The sequence below is a fragment of the Xenopus tropicalis genome, chromosome 7 (genome assembly GCF_000004195.4).
Source record: "Xenopus tropicalis strain Nigerian chromosome 7, UCB_Xtro_10.0, whole genome shotgun sequence".
Lineage (NCBI taxonomy): Eukaryota > Metazoa > Chordata > Amphibia > Anura > Pipidae > Xenopus > Xenopus tropicalis.
In genome coordinates, this window is record NC_030683.2 from 118732632 (window position 1) to 118755641 (window position 23010).

The 23010-nt window shown below is 41.1% G+C and overlaps 1 protein-coding gene across 3 annotated transcripts; it reads right to left on the reverse strand.

Annotated features, from left to right (window-relative positions):
- Positions 1-1610: 1610 nt before the first annotated feature.
- LOC100490272 (oocyte zinc finger protein XlCOF26-like) lies at positions 1611-20823 on the reverse strand. 3 transcript variants are annotated; one of them, XM_031906261.1, is made up of 4 exons: positions 20401-20823; positions 14950-15028; positions 3746-3836; positions 1611-3169 (listed from the first exon to the last, which is right to left on the reverse strand). In XM_031906261.1, exons 3-4 carry the CDS (start codon positions 3819-3821, stop codon positions 2184-2186), a joined length of 1062 nt encoding a protein of 353 aa, XP_031762121.1. In that variant the 5' UTR covers positions 3822-3836; positions 14950-15028; positions 20401-20823; the 3' UTR covers positions 1611-2183. The 3 variants fall into 3 exon arrangements, with proteins under 3 accessions (XP_031762121.1, XP_031762122.1, XP_031762123.1); XM_031906262.1 differs by lacking the exon at positions 20401-20823 and adding an exon at positions 19991-20372; XM_031906263.1 differs by lacking the exon at positions 20401-20823 and adding an exon at positions 19400-19600.
- Positions 20824-23010: the final 2187 nt, after the last annotated feature.

The window sequence follows — 23010 nt, forward strand, 5'->3', positions numbered from 1 at the left end:
GTACTGAGAGCTATCCCCCTACCCCTGTATTCCCTCACTTGTACTAAGAGCTATCCCCCCTACCCCTGTATTCCCTCACTTGTACTGAGAGCTATCTCCCATACCCCTGTATTCCCTCACTTGTACTGAGAGCTATCTCCCCTACCCCTGTATTCCCTCACTTGTACTGAGAGCTATCCCCCCTACCCCTGTATTCCCTCACTTGTACTAAGAGCTATCTCCCCTACCCCTGTATTCCCTCACTTGTACTGAGAGCTATCCCCCCTACCCCTGTATTCCCTCACTTGTACTAAGAGCTATCCCCCCTACCCCTGTATTCCCTCACTTGTACTAAGAGCTATCTCCCATAACCCTGTATTCCCTCACTTGCTAAACAGCCATCCAGCCCCTTCTTAAAGCTATATAATGTATCAGCCAGACTGATTCGGGGAGGGAATTCCAGAACTTCACAGCTCTCACAATAAAAAATCCTTTCCGAATATTTAAATGGAACCTCCCTTCTTCTAAATGGAGTGGGTGCCCTCGTGCCCGTTGGAAGGACCTACTGGTAAATAAAACATTAGAGAGGTTATTATATGATCCCCTTATATATTTATACATAGATATCATGTCACCTCTTAAGCGCCTCTTCTCCAGTGTAAACAGACCCAACTGGGCCAGTCTTTTCCCATAACTGAAACTTTCCATACCCTTTACCAGCTTAGTTGCCCTTCTCTGGACCCTCTCTAACTCAATCATGTCCCGTTTGAGCACTGGAGACCAAAACTGAACAGCATATTCTAGATGGGGCCTTACCAGCGCTCTGTAAAGGGGAAGAATAACCCCCTCCTCCCGTGAATCTATACCCCATTTAATACAGCTCAATACCCTGTTTGCCCTTGCAGCTGCTGCCTGGCATTGCTTGCTACAGCCAAGTTTATTATCTACAAGGACTCCAAGGTCCTTCTCCATTAGGGATTTGCCTAGTGCAGTCCCATTAAGGCTATAAGTGGCTGCATATTTTTATATCCCAGGTGTATGACCTTACATTTATCCACATTAAATCTCATCTGCCACTTAGCTGCCCAGATTGCCAGTTTGCCCAGACCCTGCTGCAAGGTGCCACATCCTGGATAGAATTAATTGGGCTGAATTTAGTGTCATCTGCAAACACTGATACATTGCTTATAATAGTCATTCATTTCATAATACCCATATCTAAAGCCAATTACAGTGAGATCATAAAGCATATATTATATAATGTAAACTACCATCATATAACTGTACAGGAATATCCTTTAGTGACCAAAAAGGAAAAAATGACCACATAACTAGTAGTCTATACACATAAGTAGTAGTCCATTATGCGAGGAGTTTATCTGTGCATTGGTATCTTAACTATCTTCCCTTCCTCGCACGATCGCTTGCAAGAATCAGGAAGTTGGAAACTAAAAGCAGTTTCAATTTCTGTGTCCCAATAATATGGGAAATAAATATATATATATATATATATACACAAACAAAGCTAAAATAACTTGATGTTGGACAGAGTGCATTTTTAAAGAATTCATGTTTTGGGTGTTTTGCAGTGCAGATTGCATCACAGACTGGCAATAAAGATACATACCCAGTGAGATTTTAATATGTATGCTTTGTGTTTATTAAGTTATCATACCTCCGAGAACATAAGTGCGGTTCACACTGCTGAGGTACAAGATTCTAAGAGTATTGGCGGTCGTACCGTTTTTCGCTATTGTGAACAGAACAGGTGCATTGTGGGCAGCGGAGATGGCACGAGTAGCCGAAGAGGCTCCGTGGCTTCCGACAGTACCAGTGCAGTGTAGGCTGCTTCGCTAGCACCATAACATGCCGAGCAACTACAAAGTGCAGCGATTACAAAACTTCCTACACTAATATATATATATCTATATGCAGATAAAGTGGATGTATTTCAAGTATAAAAAGTTGTTCCATCAGATGCCTTGTTAATGCAACAGTAATAATCGTATCGTTACTATGGACAGTGCAGGTAGCAGCCTTTCTTAAAGTAGCAATGCCTGACCTGTAAGGAGTTGGAGTGCTAGCATTTGAAGTTCACATAACCTTCCCTGCCTTACACACGACACTGTGCAATCTTCTATTCATACTCTGGAGAAGTAGGAATATAAATTGCTACTCCCTCGCATCCCCAGGTTGGTAACGGCTCACAGTTCCCCTCTAGCATGCTGAATATAGTGCTTGTGTAGGCTTCCTTCCTGTGTAAATCGCCTTCCGCATTCTGTGCAGGTATAATCTCCTTCCTCGTCGTCCTCATCCTCCTCTGCTTCCCATAGGCCTCGTTCTCTCTTGTGGGTCTGTAAATGGCGTCGGTAGTTGGATGCCTGGCTAAAGCTTTTATCGCAAAAGTTACATGGGAAAGGTCTCTTTCCAGCGTGTATTAGCCGGTGGCGCTGGTAATTGGAGCGCTGATTAAAGCTCTTGCCGCACTGCTGGCACTGGAAAGGTCTCTCCCCGGTGTGAATGCGTAGATGGCGTTTAAAGCGGGATGAAAAAAAGAAAGTCTTGCCACATACGGGGCAGGCATGGGGCTTGCGAGAAATGTGCAAATTCCTGTGTTTTTCAAAGGTGCGCTGGGCTCGGAATCGGCGCCCACAGTCCTGGCATTGGTACGGTTTGGGGTCTTCGTGAACCCACTGGTGAACACGCAACGTCTCCAGCTGTGTGAATGCCTTTGGGCATTCTGGGCACTGATAAGGCCTTTCCCCAGTGTGAATTCGCATGTGTCTCGACAACTTGGCGGAGCAGTTAAAAGCTTTTCCACACCACACGCAGACTCTGTCTTTGCGGTGACCCTGCTGGTGCCGGCGGAAGGCTGGCTGGCTGGGCAGCTTCTTGCCGCACTGTGAACACTGGTATCCGCGTTGGCCTGTGTGCTGCTGCTCATGGTGGCTGTGCAGAGCCAGCAGCCAACAGAAGCGGCGCCCACAGTCAGGGCAGGAATAGGGCTTGTCGCTTCCACCAATGGCTCCGGCACGGGCCACGTCGCAGTCTTTGCACGTGTATGAAAGGTCGGCTGCGTGGTTTCGACGGTGGAGGTTGTGTGCTCGCAGCGTTTGAAATGTCCGACCGCAGTCCGGGCAAGGAGGCAGTGGAGAGTCTTCTGACACCAAATTGCCATCCACCAGCGATTCTGCATCAAGGGAATGGGAAAAATGCAGAATTACTTCCAGGGATGTTGTTTACGGGCCTGCTTTGGCAACATACATGAACTATGTTCTTAATGCTTTGAGTGGCTATAGATTATCTCAAGTCCCTCCCACTTCAGAGTTGGTTTAATAGAGAGACACAGAGTAGAAAAAAACAACAACAAAAAACTAGCACAATAGGTATGGAACTGCACTCAAGTCTTTCTGACTTACATAGTAACATAGTAGGTTAGGTTGAAAAAAGACATACGTCCATCCAGGTTATATATAACCTGCCTAACTGCTAGTTCATCCAGAGGAACGCAAAAACCCCATCTGAAGCCTCTCTAATTTGCCTCAGAGGGGAAAAAAATCCTTCCTGACTCCAAGATGGCAATGGGACCAGTCACTGGATCAACTTGTACTAAGGGCTATCTCCCATAACCCTGACTATGGACTTGTCCGTCTGTGTTTTTAATCTTTACACATCCATGCCAGAACCAACTACTCACTTGGCCAAATAACCAGAGGAATTACTCAGGTGTTCTGAAAAAAGGCAATTATATGCCATCACTACTTACCTGGAGTCATGTCTAAGTGCTCATCAGACTTCTCTTGCCAGGGAATATCTAAAAGCTCCTCTGGTAACAGGGACATCTCTGCTGGGTCACCCTGGTGGGAGGGAAACACATTTAGCCTCAGAGTTTATTATTAAAATAACAAGCAAGGCATAAAAAGCAAAAATAAACCTTCTAAAAAATTTAACTGAGCCAAGTTGGACGACTCTGACTAAAGGTGGCTTTACACTGGCCCATAAAAGCTGCTGACTTGGTCCCTGCAGACCAAGCCACCAGCTTATTAGTCCTTGTATGTGGGTATCCTGATGCCCTTTCGGACCAATATCTAGAAGGAAATCAGCCGTATATCAACCAGATAGAGCCATGGCCAAACAGGACAATGTTGTAGATTGTAAGCTCTTTTGGGCAGGGCTCTCTTCACCTCTTGTATCGGTTACTGATTGCTTTATATGTTACTCTGTATGTCCAATGTATGGAACCCACTTATTGTACAGCGCTGCGGGATATGTTGGCGCTTTATAAATAAATATTAATAATAATGACCAAAATCGTGCACAGATCTGTTCAGAAACCTTGCCCAATGAGTGGATCTATTAGTAAATGGTCAGCTTTAGGTCAGTCTGCAATCATTTCCCTAAAAATCTGCGCTGAGCGAAGTGCAATTGCCATGTTTTTCCCATAATGCAGTGTTTTCCCCCAGAATTCCTAGCATTGTTAACTGCCAGGGGGTGACGTGACTGAAGCAATTGTGTCCAATGTGTCAAAACTGCCATTGTGCTTGTACTTCTTTGCAAATCAGTGGTCCCTGTGCCATTGTTTTCAGCATTCAGGGTGCTAGTGACATGTGTGGCCCTGTTCTTAAGGTGCAAGCATTGACGCAGGGCAGTTATGGAACCCCTGAGTTCCAAGATCTGGAGGTGGCGGTAGCTCCAGGGTTCCTCTGCTCCAATATATGCGAGTGCACTCAATTAGGAACAGGAGGCAGGAAGGAACTATTGGTGCCCAGTGCAGCTCTATGGAAGTATAAGGAGCGTGCTTTAATGCAAGTACCTTGAACAAATAGGGTTTTACATGGGGAAATTTGCGGAACCTCAACTGTGCTTGTGGTCGTAAAGGACCCCTATTGTGTGTCTCACAGGTGTTAAATGGAGCCCGAGCAGCAAACCACGGCAAATAGACGTCTGCTTTTATTTCCTGACTTGCAGTTGACTGATCAAACTGCTGATTAGTTGCTCCGGGTTACCATACGGGTGCTTTTTAGCACTTCCATTACTAATGGGGCCTTGCAGCATCACACAGTCCATCTCGTAAGATTAGAGAGACCTAATACTTAGCAATTCTGATACTGCACGTATTGTACGTTATTCTCAATGGGGCCAACGGCCAAGGAACACAATAAAAGGCCCTCGTGTTGAAGAGCCTCAAAACATAATCAGGATTATTTGCCCACTGTTTAAACTGAAATCTATTGAGGATTTTTTATATATATTTCACCTTAATAGAGCGATCAGTAAAGCAGGTCACACACAGAATACAGATAACTGCAGTAAATACCGCCCTGGCAAATCAGTTTTACTGAAGTTATGGTTTCTCTGAAAAATAGTGATTTTTTTTCGTTTGCCATAGAAGCAGAGTGCCGCGGTGCAAGTAAAACTCCGTACTTAGAACCGAATGATCTGGAATGGCTGTTCCAATTAGAAATGCCGCCGTTCTCCCTGCTGGGTTAGCAGACTTACTCGGGACCTCCGAGGATTCTCTCCGCAGGATGTTTGTCTGAGAAAGCAATTTTCCAGCCAGCGTCTATTCGTACTTTTTTTTTTTCTAGGTCAATGTGTAGGATCAATCTGCGTTTTCTAGTTAAAAATTAAACTGTCTTCGTCTTTAAATTAAAAGCGTGCGGGGCCTGGGGATTTCCAGGATGAAATCCTACAGCCAAACTGAAATATTGGATTTCTGACTCGAGAGAAGTTATGTAAAGAGAAGAGGATGTAATGCAGTAAATGGAGGGAAGGGTTTGGGGCAGGGAGGCCGCCTATCCCTTAATTTGGCTACAGGAACAGTAATGTACTCGCTCCAGAGAAGCCTCTAATAAATTATGGGGGGATATGGGGCGCACAGGCAGCTCGTGGCCTTTGAGGAATTGCTGTAGATGAACACTAGAGCAATAATATCGCTTTTACCAACACAGCCCAATGCATTGGCTGTGCATTGGGCTGTGTTGGGTGCTCCCAGTTACTATACACTGAGCAAACTTTATAGGAGAGCTTATACACAGAAAACAATGATGGGATTAACTTCCCCTTGAAAATGTGTGAAATAGAAAACAACAATGGAAAGTGTGTGAAATAAAAAAACAATGATGGGATTAACTTCCCCTTGAAACTGGATGAAATAGATAACAATGATGGAATTAATTTCCCCTTGAAACTGGGTAATATAGAAAGCAATGATGGGATTAAATTACCCTTGAAACTGGGTGAAATAGAAAACAATGATGGGATTAATTTCCCCTTCCTCTAGGTGAACACTAGAGCAATAATATCACTATCACCACATGGTGAGAAAAACATACGGGTAATTGGCTATGTTTGGTGATGGCCCTTGTGCTCCCAGTAACTATACACTGAGCAAACTTTATAGGAGAGCTCATACATAGAAAACAATGGTGGGATTAACTTCCCCTTGAAAATGTGTGAATTAGAAAACAACAATGAAAAGTGTGTGAAATAGAAAAAAAACAATGATGGGATTAACTTCCCCTTGAAAGTATGTGAAATAGAAAACAATGATGGGATTAATTTACCCTTGAAAATGTGTGAATGACAGGCTGTCACTGACTATTCTGTTCCTCTACTATTCTAAGCCTCCATAGGACTCAATGACACTCGACAAACAATAAATAAAGTATGGGAGGATATGGGGCGCACAGGCAGCACGTGGCCTTTTAGGAATTGCTGTAGATGAACACTAGAGCAATAATATTGCTTTATCACCACATGGTGAGAAGAACATATTGGTAATTGGCTGAGCATTGGGCTGCGTTTGGTGATGGCCCTCGTGCTCCCAGTAACTATACACTGAGCAAACTTTATAGGAGAGAAACTATGGTGGGATTAACTTCCCCTTGAAAGTGTGTGAAATAGAAAACAATGATGGGATTAACTTCCCCTTGAAAATGTGCCAAGGACAGGCTGTCACTGACTATTCTGTTCCTCTACTATTCTAAGCCTCCTTAGGACTCAATGGTACTCATCAAACAATAAATAAATGATGGGGCGCACAGGCAGCACGTGGCCTTTGAGGAATTGCTGTAGATGAACATTAGAGCAATAATATCACTTTGCCACCACATGGTGAGAAAAACATATTGGTAATTGGCTGTGTTTGGGGATGGCCCAGTTAATATACACTGAGCAAACTTTATAGGAAAGCTTATACATATATCTTTACACTGAGTCGCCATGTTGTGGCCTTTTTCCAGCTTTCAAATGGGGTTCACTGACTTCAGCAGCCAGAAACTATTCCTCTGTGAGGCTACAATTGTATTGTTATTGTTACTTTTTATTACTTATCTTGCTATGCAGCCCCTCTGCTATTCATATTCCCATCTCTCGTTTAAACCACTGCTTGGTTGCAGAGGTAAATAAGACCCTAGCAACCAGACAGCTGCTAACATGGAGAGCTGCGAGAAAAAAAGCTGAATGACTGAAAAACCATAAAAAAAGACCAATTGCAAATTGTCTCAGAATATCAATGTCTGCATCATATTAAAAGCTAATTTAAAGGTTAACTACCCACTTTGAAGGAGGAAAACCCCTTTATATGGCTGTACATGGAGTAGCCGAAGAGAAGGCCTTCTCCTTCTGACCTCCATATCTTTGACAATGGTAGATACATATAGACTTTAAGCCTTATCCTTCTTTATGTATTTGGACACATATAACCTACCATTTTGTTGGACCAATTAGAGCTCAGCATTCCATTGCTACAACCAAATGCAACAAAATAAAGTAGCAGTCTTTAAAGTGGCAAAATTTTAATCTGCCATCAGTTTATGCCAATATCACCCACCTGCCCATTTGGCCAATAAGATTAAAAGAACTACCCAGTTGTGCATAGTGGCTATTAATTGACTGATGGGGCCTAGCATGTATGTGTGTCTTGGCTTGTTTGTGTGCACTGTGAATCCTATGATCCCAGGGGGTGGCCTTTAATTTCTAAAATGGCAGTTTTCTATTTAGGATTACCCAATGGCACATACAGGTATTTGACCTGTTATCCAGAATGCTCGGGACCTGGGGTTTTCTGGATAAGGGATCTTTCCTTAATTTTGATCTCCATAACTTAAGTCTGCTACAAATTATTTAAACATTGAATAAACCCAATAGGATTGTTCTGCCCCAATAAGGGGTAAATATATCTTAGTTGGAATCAAGTACAGGTACTGTTTTATTATTACAGAGAAAAAGGAATCATTTAACCATTAAATAAACCCAATAGGGCTGTTCTGCCCCCAATAAGGGGTAATTATATCTTAGTTGGGATCAAGTACAGGTACTGTTTTATTATTACAGAGAAAAGGGAATCATTTAACCATTAAATAAACCCAATAGGGCTGTTCTGCCCCCAATAAGGGGTAATTATATCTTAGTTGGGATCAAGTACAGGTACTGTTTTATTATTACAGAGAAAAGGGAATCATTTAACCATTAAATAAACCCAATAGGGCTGTTCTGCCCCCAATAAGGGGTAATTATATCTTAGTTGGGATCAAGTACAGGTACTGTTTTATTATTACAGAGAAAAAGGAATCATTTAAACATGAAATAAACCCAATAGGGCTGTTCTGCCCCCAATAAGGGGTAATTATATCTTAGTTGGGATCAAGTACAGGTACTGTTTTATTATTACAGAGAAAAGGGAATCATTTAACCATTAAATAAACCCAATAGGGCTGTTCTGCCTCCAATAAGGGGTAATTATATCTTAGTTGGGATCAAGTACAGGTACTGTTTTATTATTACAGAGAAAAGGGAATCATTTTTAAAAATTAGAATTATTTGCTTATAATGGAGTCTATGGGAGATGGCCTTTCTGTAATTGGGAACTTTCTGGATAACAGGTTTCCAGATAAGGGATCTCATACCTGTACAACTAAAAAAAGTATATATTTATGAAAATGGTTTATTTAGATGAAGCAGAGTTTTACATATGAGCTTGCTTATACAATGTATTTTCAGAGACCTACATTGTTTGGGGGTATAGTTTTCCTTTAATCTGCCATTCATCTACCCCAAAATGACATTGTGCCATTCCTTAACAGTGCATTGTTGCTAATGACATATTTGCCTGCTGACCCAAGCCCGTGTAACAGCTCTATAGCCTAATACACTAATTCTTACCTTTATTTCCCTTTCTCCAGTGTTACACATGGGAAAGCAAGACAGTATTCATGAATTTATTCAAAAAAAGCAATCTTTTCTGCTCAACCCAAAATGCTATTTACATTTTGCAGCCACTGAAGTTATGCAGATAAAAAAAAAAAACCCAGACCCCATGGGTAGATTATTATTGCCGACGAGGAGCGGAAACAGAAAGAAAAATATTAATGCTGGGAACATTTAGCAAGCAAGGCCGGCTTGTACGGCCAACGGTATTTCATAAACCTCTCCCTCTGGATTCCTGTATCACATATGCGCACATTTTTCACAAATTCGCAAACATGAACGAGTATACATAAAAAAAAAAAAAAAGAAGAAGAAAAGAGTGCAACCCCCAATGGGCCAGAGAAAGCCCAGTCCCCATAATAATCCCGCAGACCCTTACTGACAGGACGTCTTCTCTCTTTTAATTCTGTGCCAATGTGAAATCTCCAGGTCCCTTAACCAGGACTGAGACTGGGTTTTCTTTAAATAAGGTATAAAATTGAAAGTGCGTAGCCAGACCAAGAAACGAAAACTTTTTAAAGGGAAAGTTCACGCTAAGTTTAATTCTAGTACAATGTAAGCAGTTTGCAATTAGTTTGCTTTGGTTTTTTTTGTTCTCTAATTTGCCATTTTTAAAAAAATAAAGCTCAAAAAAGAATCAGGACAGATCATTATTCTAATAGCACAGGTATAGGACCTGTTATCCAGAATGCTCGGGACCAAGGGTATTCCGGATAAGGGGTCTTTCCGTAATTTGGATCTTCATACCTTAAGTCTACTAAGAAATCAATAAAACATTACTTAACCCCAATAAGATTGTTCTGCCCCCAATAAAGGGTAATTTTATCTTAGTTGGGATCAAGTACAGGTACTGTTTTATTATTACAGAGAAAAGGGAATCATTTAACCATTAAATAAACCCAATAGGGCTGTTCTGCCCCCAATAAGGGGTAATTATATCTTAGTTGGGATCAAGTACAGGTACTGTTTTATTATTACAGAGAAAAGGGAATCATTTAACCATTAAATAAACCCAATAGGGCTGTTCTGCCCCCAATAAGGGGTAATTATATCTTAGTTGGGATCAAGTACAGGTACTGTTTTATTATTACAGAGAAAAGGGAATCATTTAACCATTAAATAAACCCAATAGGGCTGTTCTGCCCCCAATAAGGGGTAATTATATCTTAGTTGGGATCAAGTACAGGTACTGTTTTATTATTACAGAGAAAAGGGAATCATTTAACCATTAAATAAACCCAATAGGGCTGTTCTGCCCCCAATAAGGGGTAATTATATCTTAGTTGGGATCAAGTACAGGTACTGTTTTATCATTACAGAGAAAAGGGAATCATTTAACCATTAAATAAACCCAATAGGGCTGTTCTGCCCCCAATAAGGGGTAATTATATCTTAGTTTGGATCAAATACAAAACACTATTTTATTATTACAGAGAAAAAGGAAATCAATTTTAAAAATCTGAATTATTTGATTAAAATGGGGTCTATGGGAGACAAGCTTTCCGTAATTCGGAGCTTTCTGGATATCGGGTTTCCGGACAAGGGATCCCATACCTGTATAGGTACTTGCATCAAACTTAACTATACAATTTCTGCTTTTCTGCTCTGTTGTAACCATCCCATCCCCTTTTTGCCCCATGAGCAATTGTTTTTTTATTACCTTAGGCTGAGAGAACTACAATATAGAAGTATAAATATTTTAAAGATGTGCCACGTTGCTAAAAATTCGGTACGTTTTTAGCAACTGTAATAATATATATAATGCATGCTGCGTACTTGTGCTAGGCAATAGCTGCCACATTATCTGCCCTATGTCAGGCTAATATTTTCTTCCCTTGGTAATGAAAGAACTAAAAATGAACAAACGTTGCAGTAAAAGAGACGGAGAAGCTGGCAGGCAGTACCTACAGCTCGGCACTAAACCAGCAGCAATGGAGACCTCTCGAGGGTATTCACTACATCAGTGTAAATGAGGTTTGTAAAAGAGGGCATGGTCTGCTGCTAGAATATGAGTGCTACAATATAAATGCTGCTCTATCCATTCCTGGGTCCAGAGTCTGCGCAGCTGCAGCAGGAAGCTACAGGAGACAAAGCTAAAATGGCAGCTGCTATCTTAAACAAACAGAGGGAGCTTCTAGGGCTGTTTACTCAGGTATGATAAGGGCTCTGGCACACGGGGAAATTAGTCGCCCGCGACAAAACTCCATGTTCGTGGGCGACTAATCTCCTCGAGTTGTCATGACCCGCCATCCCACCGGCGAACATGTAAGTCGCCGGCGGGATGGCACACGCGGCGGCGCGATTTCCTGAAGACTCGCGAGTCTTTTTCGGCGATTTCGGGAAATTGCGCCGCCGCGTGTGCCATCCCACCGGCGGGTCATGGCAACTCAGGGAGATTAGTCGCCCGTGACAAGGGAGATTTGTCGCGGGCGACTAATCTCCCCGTGTGCCAGAGCCCTAAAACTTTCTGCAGAATAAATATACAGAAACCCTACTATAGTTTATATAAATACCCTGCTGTGTAGCCCCGGGGGCAGCCATTCCTGCACTGGTACAGCTGGGGTGTTTGCTACAGAAACCCTACTATAGTTTATATAAATACCCCGCTGTGTAGCCCCGGGGGCAGCCATTCCTGCACTGGTACAGCTGGGGTGTTTGCTACAGAAACCCTACTATAGTTTATATAAATACCCTGCTGTGTAGCCCCGGGGGCAGCCATTCCTGCACTGGTACAGCTGGGGTGTTTGCTACAGAAAACCTACTATAGTTTATATAAATACGCTGCTGTATAGCCCCAGGGGCAGCCATTCCTGCACTGGTACAGCTGGGGTGTTTGCTACAGAAACCCTACTATAGTTTATATAAATACCCCGCTGTGTAGCCCCGGGGGCAGCCATTCCTGCACTGGTACAGCTGGGGTGTTTGCTACAGAAACCCTACTATAGTTTATATAAATACCCTGCGGTGTAGCCCCGGGGGCAGCCATTCCTGCACTGGTACAGCTGGGGTGTTTGCTACAGAAACCCTACTATAGTTTATATAAATACCCTGCGGTGTAGCCCCGGGGGCAGCCATTCCTGCACTGGTACAGCTGGGGTGTTTGCTACAGAAACCCTACTATAGTTTATATAAATACCCTGCGGTGTAGCCCCGGGGGCAGCCATTCCTGCACTGGTACAGCTGGGGTGTTTGCTACAGAAACCCTACTATAGTTTATATAAATACCCCGCTGTGTAGCCCCGGGGGCAGCCATTCCTGCACTGGTACAGCTGGGGTGTTTGCTACAGAAACCCTACTATAGTTTATATAAATACCCCGCTGTGTAGCCCCGGGGGCAGCCATTCCTGCACTGGTACAGCTGGGGTGTTTGCTACAGAAACCCTACTATAGTTTATATAAACACCCCGCTGTGTAGCCCCGGGGGCAGCCATTCCTGCACTGGTACAGCTGGGGTGTTTGCTACAGAAACCCTACTATAGTTTATATAAATACCCTGCGGTGTAGCACCGGGGGCAGCCATTTAAATTAAAAAAAGGAGAGAAGGCACAGGTTTCATAGCAGATAGCTCTGTAGATCCCCATTGTATTCTAGAGAATACGGTGCTGGTTTCCCTTTGGGATAAACATTGATCCTATCTGTAAAAATTGCGTCTTTATTGGAGCTCCTTATAGATCCTATCAGTTCTCAGCCCTTGTTTCAATTGAAGGCTGGGTGTGTCCTAACAGTCCCTGCCAGAAGCACAGTAGGAGGGGGAGAGCCAATCACAGCCCTGCAGTCACACAAGACAGACAGGTTCAGTTCCCTATCAGGTCAGCCTAGCTGCTGATTGGTTCCTAGCTGCTGATGGGTACTGCCGTCTCCCCTGCATATCCAGAGAATTCAGCCAGCAGGAGGTGGAACAGATGGGAAATCAGTCTGAAACACAACTTTTTTAAGCACAATCCTTCTATATCTAAAAGAGTATAATTCACTGGTACATTCTTAATTTTTATATGATACATCTCCTTTAATTGCTCTTAATTCTTCACTAAAGACTCCAAGAAAATAGCTCCCTCTGTTGGCAGGATTAGCTCCCTCTGTTGGCAAAATGCTCGCTTGGTCAGCATTCATTTTACATTTGAACTATGCACCTCACCGATGTGGCGGCGCCCTTGTTTTATTTAGTAAGAAAAGGCACACAGGGCATTTACTATAAATTACTCATTCTTCACCAAAATATCCTTCAGCCATTCTCTCTGCCTTTATAAGACTGTAAGTTGCTGCAATATACCAGCAACAAATGAGACAGAGAGAGGGAGATGCTTTAATTTTCTCTGGGACATAAGTTAGGAGAATGAAGCATAACTGCTATGAAGAGAATAACATAAGAAATGGATGGGCACCATCTGCCAGCTAGCACTAAATCAATGCAGCACAAACAACAGTACTTTACAGTACTAAAGCATATTGTATGTGCATAACCTACAGTAATAAACTCCCTGATCTGCTTAGAAGCAAAACACATATTGCCATTTGTTTGGCAGTGCATGCAGTTTGCCTCCATATCCAGCAGGGGGTGTCTGCCTGTCCCTGTCACTAGGTAAGATTCACTAAGCCGAGGAGCTTCACTCTGACAAGCTCAGGGGCTGTTAATGATTAAAAATACCAGCACCTACCGATAATATTCACATGGATAAATTACATTATACAGGTATGGGACCTATTATCCAGAATGATTGGGACCTGGGGTTTTTCCGGATAAGGGATCTTTCCTTAATTTGGATCTCCATAACTTAAGTCTACTAAAAAATCATTTAAATATTAATAGAATCCAATAGGACTGTGCTGCCCCCAATAGGGGGTAATAATATCTTAGTTGGGATCAAGTACAGGTACTGTTTTATTATTACAGAGAAAAGGGAATCATTTAACCATTAAATAAACCCAATAGGGCTGTTCTGCCCCAATAAGGGCTAATTATATCTTAGTTGGGATCAAGTACAGGTACTGTTTTATTATTACAGAGAAAAGGGAATCATTTAACCATTAAATAAACCCAATAGGGCTGTTCTGCCCCCAATAAGGGGTAATTATATCTTAGTTGGGATCAAGTACAGGTACTGTTTTATTATTACAGAGAAAAGGGAATCATTTAACCATTAAATAATCCCAATAGGGCTGTTCTGCCCCAATAAGGGGTAATTATATCTTAGTTGGGATCAAGTACAGGTACTGTTTTATTATTACAGAGAAAAGGGAATCATTTAACCATGAAATAAACCCAATAGGATTGTTCTGCCTCCAATAAGGGGTAATTATATCTTAGTTGGGATCAAGTACAGGTACTGTTTTAATACTACAGACAGGATCGGACGGAGTATTGCGGCCTTTAGAGTGTTCATCTGAGCTGACAAAGTTGTTGTTTCTCACAGCAAGGTGTTTTTAAACTCTTTACTCTACTAAGGCCTTTTATGCCGCACAACACCAGAAATGACCATCTTGTAAGAAAATAAAAACACAATAATGTATGGCTTAAAATCTGCTTCTTTTGAAAAAAAGGAAGATCAAATAAACCTTTAACTCTGTGAGGGACAAATGAGATATTTTCCCCCCCACTGCAGCGCACTGAAATACGTGGTCTAAACTGTTCCATTATTTATGTTTGGATACAGGTCTCCAAATCCTCACCCTGCTCAAGATGGATACATAATTCTCTCTCATACAGGAGGATTTGTCTGGCATTAGCAGGCAAGAGAGACAAGATGAAAGACATTATCTTACCGGGTTCTGGAGATCCTTACTTCCTGCCTCCCGGCTGTCTGATCATCTCGGCGTGATAACAGCAACATCTGACAAGCACCTAGGAACCACAAGCACAAACACCTGCCATTAAAGGGGAAAGTAAAGATTTTCTGACATTTCCTTCTCTATTAAAAGCAAAACACGTACAGCATTTGAAAACCCCATAATTGCCAATACCACGGAATGGCGAGGGGGCTCAGGGCAATGAACGAAGGCCGGTGCCCCCTAATGACTTCATTTAAGGATTTTAAAAGTTCCGTAGTTTTGTCAGTTCTGCTGCAAGAGTATATCTAGAATCTCTGCCATAAAGTGAGTCGGTACCGCTGAAAAGCTTGCATGCAAGAATTACAGTAGTTTATACAGGTATAGGACCTGTTATCCAGAATGCTCGGGACCAAGGGTATTCTGGATAAGAGGTCTTTCCGTAATTTGGATCTTGATACCTTAAGTCTACTAAAAAATCAATAAAACATTAATTAAATCCAGTAGGATTGTTTTGCATCCAATAAGGATTATTTATATCTTAGTTGGGATCAAGTACAGGTACTGTTTTATTATTACAGAGAAAAGGGAATCATTTAACCATTAAATAAACCCAATAGGGCTGTTCTGCCCCCAATAAGGGGTAATTATATCTTAGTTGGGATCAAGTACAGGTACTGTTTTATTATTACAGAGAAAATGGAATCATTTAACCATTAAATAAACCCAATAGGGCTGTTCTGCCCCCAATAAGGGGTAATTATATCTTAGTTGGGATCAAGTACAGGTACTGTTTTATTATTACAGAGAAAAAGGAAATCAGTTGTAAAATTCTGAATTATTTGATTAAAATGGAGTCTATGGGAGAGGGGCTTTCCATAATTCGGAGCTTTCTGGATAACGGGTTTCCAGATAAGGGATCCCATACCTGTACCATGATCTGAATTAAAACAGACACTCTAGTCTGGAACCTCTTGGTTTAAAAGGGATGTAAACCTAAAAATGAAATGTTGCCTAATGAAAGAAAAGATCATTTTATGCAACTTTTTTTTTTAAAAGACATTCCTTTTTCATTGGTCATAAATGTATTTGTAAATGTAATTTAATCCCACTGAAAACTTGTAATGAATACAAGTATTGGATCTGTTATCCGGAAACCCATTATCTAGAAAGTTTCAAATTACGTAAAGGCCATGTCCCATAGACTCCATTATAAGCAAATAATTCTAATTCTAATTTTAAAAATGATTTCCTTTTTCTTTGTAATAATAAAACAGTACCTGTACTTGATCCCAACTAAGATATAATTACCCCTTATTGGGGGCAGAACAGCCCTATTGGGTTTATTTCATGGTTAAATGATTCCCTTTTCTCTGTAATAATAAAACAGTACCTGTACTTGATCCCAACTAAGATATAATTACCCCTTATTGGGGCAGAACAGCCCTATTGGGTTTATTTAATGGTTAAATGATTCCCTTTTCTCTGTAATAATAAAACAGTACCTGTACTTGATCCCAACTAAGATATAATTACCCCTTATTGGGGGCAGAACAGCCCTATTGGGTTTATTTAATGGTTAAATGATTCCCTTTTCTCTGTAATAATAAAACAGTACCTGTACTTGATCCCAACTAAGATATAATTACCCCTTATAGGGGGCAGAACAGCCCTATTGGGTTTATTTCATGGTTAAATGATTCCCTTTTCTCTGTAATAATAAAACAGTAATAATAAAACTAAGATATAATTACCCCTTATTGGGGCAGAACAGCCCTATTGGGTTTATTTAATGGTTAAATGATTCCCTTTTCTCTGTAATAATAAAACAGTACCTGTACTTGATCCCAACTAAGATATAATTACCCCTTATTGGGGCAGAACAGCCCTATTGGGTTTATTTCATGGTTAAATGATTCCCTTTTCTCTGTAATAATAAAACAGTACCTGTACTTGATCCCAACTAAGATATAATTACCCCTTATTGGGGGCAGAACAGCCCTATTGGGTTTATTTCATGGTTAAATGATTCCCTTTTCTCTGTAATAATAAAACAGTACCTGTACTTGATCCCAACTAAGATATAATTACCCCTTATTGGGGCAGAACAGCCCTATTGGGTTTATTTAATGGTTAAATGATTCCCTTTTCTCTGTAATAATAAAACAGTACCTGTACTTGATCCCAACTAAAATATAATTACCCCTTATTGGGGGCAGAACAGCCCTATTGGGTTTATTTCATGGTTAAATGATTCCCTTTTCTCTGTAATAATAAAACAGTACCTGTACTTGATCCCAACTAAGATATAATTACCCCTTATTGGGGGCAGAACAGCCCTATTGGGTTTATTTAATGGTTAAATGATTCCCTTTTCTCTGTAATAATAAAACAGTACCTGTACTTGATCCCAACTAAGATATAATTACCCCTTATTGGGGGCAGAACAGCCCTATTGGGTTTATTTAATGGTTAAATGATTCCCTTTTCTCTGTAATAATAAAACAGTACCTGTACTTGATCCCAACTAAGATATAATTACCCCTTATCGGGGGCAGAACAGTCCTATTGGGTTTATTTCATGGTTAAATGATTCCCTTTTCTCTGTAATAATAAAACAGTACCTGTACTTGATCCCAACTAAGATATAATTACCCCTTATTGGGGCAGAACAGCCCTATTGGGTTTATTTAATGGTTAAATGATTCCCTTTTCTCTGTAATAATAAAACAGTACCTGTACTTGATCCCAACTAAGATATAATTACCCCTTATTGGGGCAGAACAGCCCTATTGGGTTTATTTCATGGTTAAATGATTCCCTTTTCTCTGTAATAATAAAACAGTACCTGTACTTGATCCCAACTAAGATATAATTACCCCTTATTGGGGGCAGAACAGCCCTATTGGGTTTATTTCATGGTTAAATGATTCCCTTTTCTCTGTAATAATAAAACAGTACCTGTACTTGATCCCAACTAAGATATAATTACCCCTTATTGGGGCAGAACAGCCCTATTGGGTTTATTTAATGGTTAAATGATTCCCTTTTCTCTGTAATAATAAAACAGTACCTGTACTTGATCCCAACTAAAATATAATTACCCCTTATTGGGGGCAGAACAGCCCTATTGGGTTTATTTCATGGTTAAATGATTCCCTTTTCTCTGTAATAATAAAACAGTACCTGTACTTGATCCCAACTAAGATATAATTACCCCTTATTGGGGGCAGAACAGCCCTATTGGGTTTATTTAATGGTTAAATGATTCCCTTTTCTCTGTAATAATAAAACAGTACCTGTACTTGATCCCAACTAAGATATAATTACCCCTTATTGGGGGCAGAACAGCCCTATTGGGTTTATTTAATGGTTAAATGATTCCCTTTTCTCTGTAATAATAAAACAGTACCTGTACTTGATCCCAACTAAGATATAATTACCCCTTATCGGGGGCAGAACAGTCCTATTGGGTTTATTTCATGGTTAAATGATTCCCTTTTCTCTGTAATAATAAAACAGTACCTGTACTTGATCCCAACTAAGATATAATTACCCCTTATTGGGGCAGAACAGCCCTATTGGGTTTATTTAATGGTTAAATGATTCCCTTTTCTCTGTAATAATAAAACAGTACCTGTACTTGATCCCAACTAAGATATAATTACCCCTTATTGGGGCAGAACAGCCCTATTGGGTTTATTTAATGGTTAAATGATTCCCCTTTCTCTGTAATAATAAAACAGTACCTGTACTTGATCCCAACTAAGATATAATTACCCCTTATTGGGGCAGAACAGCCCTATTGGGTTTATTTAATGGTTAAATGATTCCCTTTTCTCTGTAATAATAAAACAGTACCTGTACTTGATCCCAACTAAGATATAATTACCCCTTATCGGGGGCAGAACAGTCCTATTGGGTTTATTTCATGGTTAAATGATTCCCTTTTCTCTGTAATAATAAAACAGTACCTGTACTTGATCCCAACTAAGATATAATTACCCCTTATTGGGGGCAGAACAGCCCTATTGGGTTTATTTCATGGTTAAATGATTCCCTTTTCTCTGTAATAATAAAACAGTACCTGTACTTGATCCCAACTAAGATATAATTACCCCTTATTGGGGCAGAACAGCCCTATTGGGTTTATTTAATGGTTAAATGATTCCCTTTTCTCTGTAATAATAAAACAGTACCTGTATTTGATCCCAACTAAGATATAATTACCCCTTATAGGGGGCAGAACAGCCCTATTGGGTTTATTTCATGGTTAAATGATTCCCTTTTCTCTGTAATAATAAAACAGTAATAATAAAACTAAGATATAATTACCCCTTATTGGGGCAGAACAGCCCTATTGGGTTTATTTAATGGTTAAATGATTCCCTTTTCTCTGTAATAATAAAACAGTACCTGTACTTGATCCCAACTAAGATATAATTACCCCTTATTGGGGGCAGAACAGTCCCCTGACACCCCAAACCAACAATGTGTCTGATCACTGGATCATACAGAGAACACCCAGAACACTTCTCTTGTAGTATATCAGCTACAATCAGAGCAAGTGGCTATTGCTGGAAGTTACACCTGCATCCAATTTGCTGCAGCTTCTTCACTCAACAAAAACCCTGGCAAAAACTCATAATAAGTGATATTAATGCAGAAGACACATGGAGCTACTTAGTAGCAGTTACTAAACTCAATACTGAGAATTGCCCCAGCTAAAACAAATGTAGAGACAATTATTATTAGTAGCTGCTACTAGCAGCTCTGTGTGTCTTCACCCTAAAGGGCATGTAAACCCAAAAATAACATTTTACGTAATTAAAGAAGTTACAATTACATTAATAAGTTTAAGACCACATTTTTATTGAATGTATTTTGGGAAGTTGCTTAATTGAATTTTTTTTTCTTTAGGTTTAGTGACAAAAGCATCAGAGATGGGAAAAAAAAACCTTAAAAAGTCATTAACCCTTTTAAAGCCTCTGGCCCAGAAATGGGTACAAGAATGGAAAAGGAACCTGGTGTCACTGACCTTTTCTGAGTGTTTTTCAAATGTAATAGAAATTGCCCCAAACCCTGTGCCATTTACTCAGGAGTAATAACCCAAAGCAACCAATCCAAATGTTGCTTTTATCAGACTAAAATGAAAGGTAAAAGCGAGTTGCTGATTGGTTGATGTGGATAAGACATAAGGCACCTGTTTCTCGCTTTTATTGCCTGAGGGAGAAGTAAGGCCCCTCCGCTGTAGCCCTACAAAGTTTCTTTTCCCTCCATTAATACTTTAGTATGAGCAGTCAGAGGCCATTGAGGGATCCCTGCTTCCAATATCTATACAATACACCAAAATGTCCAAACCCCTGGCGTCACCATTTATTGACGTCAAGCAGCCTAACCCAAACTAGCCCCTCCCCGCTGCCCTTGTCATGTGACAGCTCGGCTCACCTCGTCCCTTCGGGTAGCCTCGGGGTTGCGGGGTCAAGGCCACGGCGCCGTTTCCATCACAACCAGGTCACAGAGAGATGCCCTGCTTGTGGGCGGGGCTATGACTTCCAAGCCCAGCAGACGGGAAGGCGGCTGGTCACATGAATGACCGCTAGCGACAGCCATCTTGGTTGGGGAAAGATAAAAACCAAACCGAAAATAATCATGTATTGAGTGTTAATATTGCCGTTTAGATGATATATATTTATAATTTGTTCAGGTTCATACAAACTGCCCCTTTCTCTAATGGCTTTAGAGCCGTAGTGGCAAAATTGCCCTCACTGATAATCCAGCTGGGTTTATAGGTCACACGACTAAAGCACCTCTTTCTCTATAACAGAAGTTTGGTTATAGCAAATGGAGAGATTACATATTTAATAGTATAGTGACAGTGGTATAATAACTAGGTGCTATGGGACTCCGCAACAAATTCATTTTAGGGCCCCTAAACTCTACAAGGTGAGCTGTACCAATAAACATTGCAATTGCTTTTAAGGCCCTGTACACTACCTTCTCTCTTGGATAGGGAATGGCATAGTGCCTTTGTGAGTTATAGTTCTGCTATAGACGGGGTGCCATAATATGCCTTCTAAATATGAGTAATAAAGTACTCATTAGTTTTGTTTATAGAATGAGATCAGATACTGGGAAAAAGTATTCTGTCCCCAGGAATAATACCCTTCTCCCATAGTAATTCATTAATACTGAGGGGCAAATATGAATTGACTGGTCAGGGAGGCATAGAAGGCGATATGACTTAAGGCTGATGCCATACGTGGCATTTTTACACTGCGTATTTTCTCCGCCTAAAAATGCCGCACAAGCCACACAGCCCCTGACTATGGCGTTTTTCAGCCTAGTACTGGTGACGTAGCAAATCCTGTTTCCCATGGTGCTAATAGTGCGAAATAGTAAAAAACGCCGCGTATTTCAGCTAGGTCTGGCAGCTGCCTTTGTGTATACATAGGAATAGCTTGCTTTGCAAATACTGGCGGCGTATTTCAGCCAACGCTTGAAAAATCCGTGCTAAGGTGTTTTCTAGCGTATTTAGGCATTGTGTGGTTTGCTTCAAGTTATTTCTATGGATGATGATATCAGGCGTTTTTCAGCCGCTGAGAGACATTGCTGGAAAATTACCCAACATGCTTTAAGAAATGCCTAAAATGTCTACAGCCCCATATTAGGTGTTGATATCTGCCATCCCCCATGAAACACCTATTGAGTGCAGGGCCTACTGTTACTAGGTGCCAGTGGTTGCTGCTTTAGATCTTGGGTAATATTGCAGGACAGTTTATTTCCTTCACTGAATTTGTACATAGCCCCCCACCCCGAGCAAACACACACACATTATTATAAAGAGTGGGAGAAAACTGTCTAACGATGAGAGACGTGGCAGCACTACATGAAATCTGACCCGTGGCACAGGATAAATGGCAGATGTACTGTAGAATAAAACTGACTTTTTGCCTGCCCACTGCCCCTCTCCAAGGATATGTACCCTGGCTGCATCTCATTACCAAGGATATGTACCCTGCCTAGAGTTCTCTTCCAAGTATATATATTATATACCCTGCCCATGGCTCCTTGCCAAGGATCTGTAATCTGCCTGTAGCTCCCTCCCAGGAATATGTGCCCTGCTTACAGCCCACAGTCTACAAAGCTTTATAGTATATATCTTGCTCCTCACCAAAGCCAGTCACTAAGAATGCCGGTGAGACCCCTGCAGGCACAATGTAGGGCTTTCAACTACTTACCTATTCCCAGTGATGCAGATATGCATAGCCCCCCACCCTCAAGATGTTCTCTGCCCAAGCTTCTGTGCTTCTGTATTTTGCTCTGAAGTGGAAAATGGCCTTAACTGTATGGAAACTTGATCTTCCCTTGATTGCTATTAGTGAGCTGACAGCACTTGCACTTGGAGGCTGTCCAGAAACCCATTAGCTATCACTGCATTAAATGTCTCCTTAGCATGGGATCCGGTAAATCTCATGAAAAGCTGCCCGGCACACCGCAAATAAATGGCCCGGGCTTGATTAGACTTTGAGCTGAGACACATTTGGCCGTGCTACAATACCAGCACATTATACGCATTGTGCTTCCTGTCTCCATTCGGGAAGAATTCACATTATTTATGGAGGGGAATCTTCTTTTCTTTGTTTTTTCACTAGGTATTTTCATTGTATTGTGTTCTTTCTCCTGCTGTGGTCGCACAGCCAGTCTGTATATCTGGCAGAATATGTAGAAAATGTTCTTTCTGTGAAAGCGCTAAATAAAATGCATAAATATTTATTTAGTCTCAGGTCTTCCAATTGGATGTCACAAAATAACGGTACGGCTGTTTCTAGTATGGCACAAGGATGAGGCTATTGTGCCACTACTTATGAACAGCAAATTACCACCCTCTCGCTATGGTGATGCCCATCAACCTTCTTGCCCAGGTCTTAGCACAGTGCCTGGCTCATGATGCACGTGAATGCCGGCACTCAGGGGTGGCAAATCTGTTGCACCCTTTTGCTGAAGAAGCATGGGGTAGAGGAATGCCATTCTGATGAAATCCATGAAATAAGTAAT

Excerpts from the sequence above, each read along its gene's own strand:
- LOC100490272 (XM_031906261.1), bottom strand. The coding sequence starts at position 3,821 with ATGTCCCTGTTACCAGAGGAGCTTTTAGATATTCCCTGGCAAGAGAAG. Across the intron at positions 3,170-3,745 it reads GCACTTAGACATGACTCCAG|AATCGCTGGTGGATGGCAAT; the intron begins GTAAGTAGTGAT and ends CCCTTGATGCAG.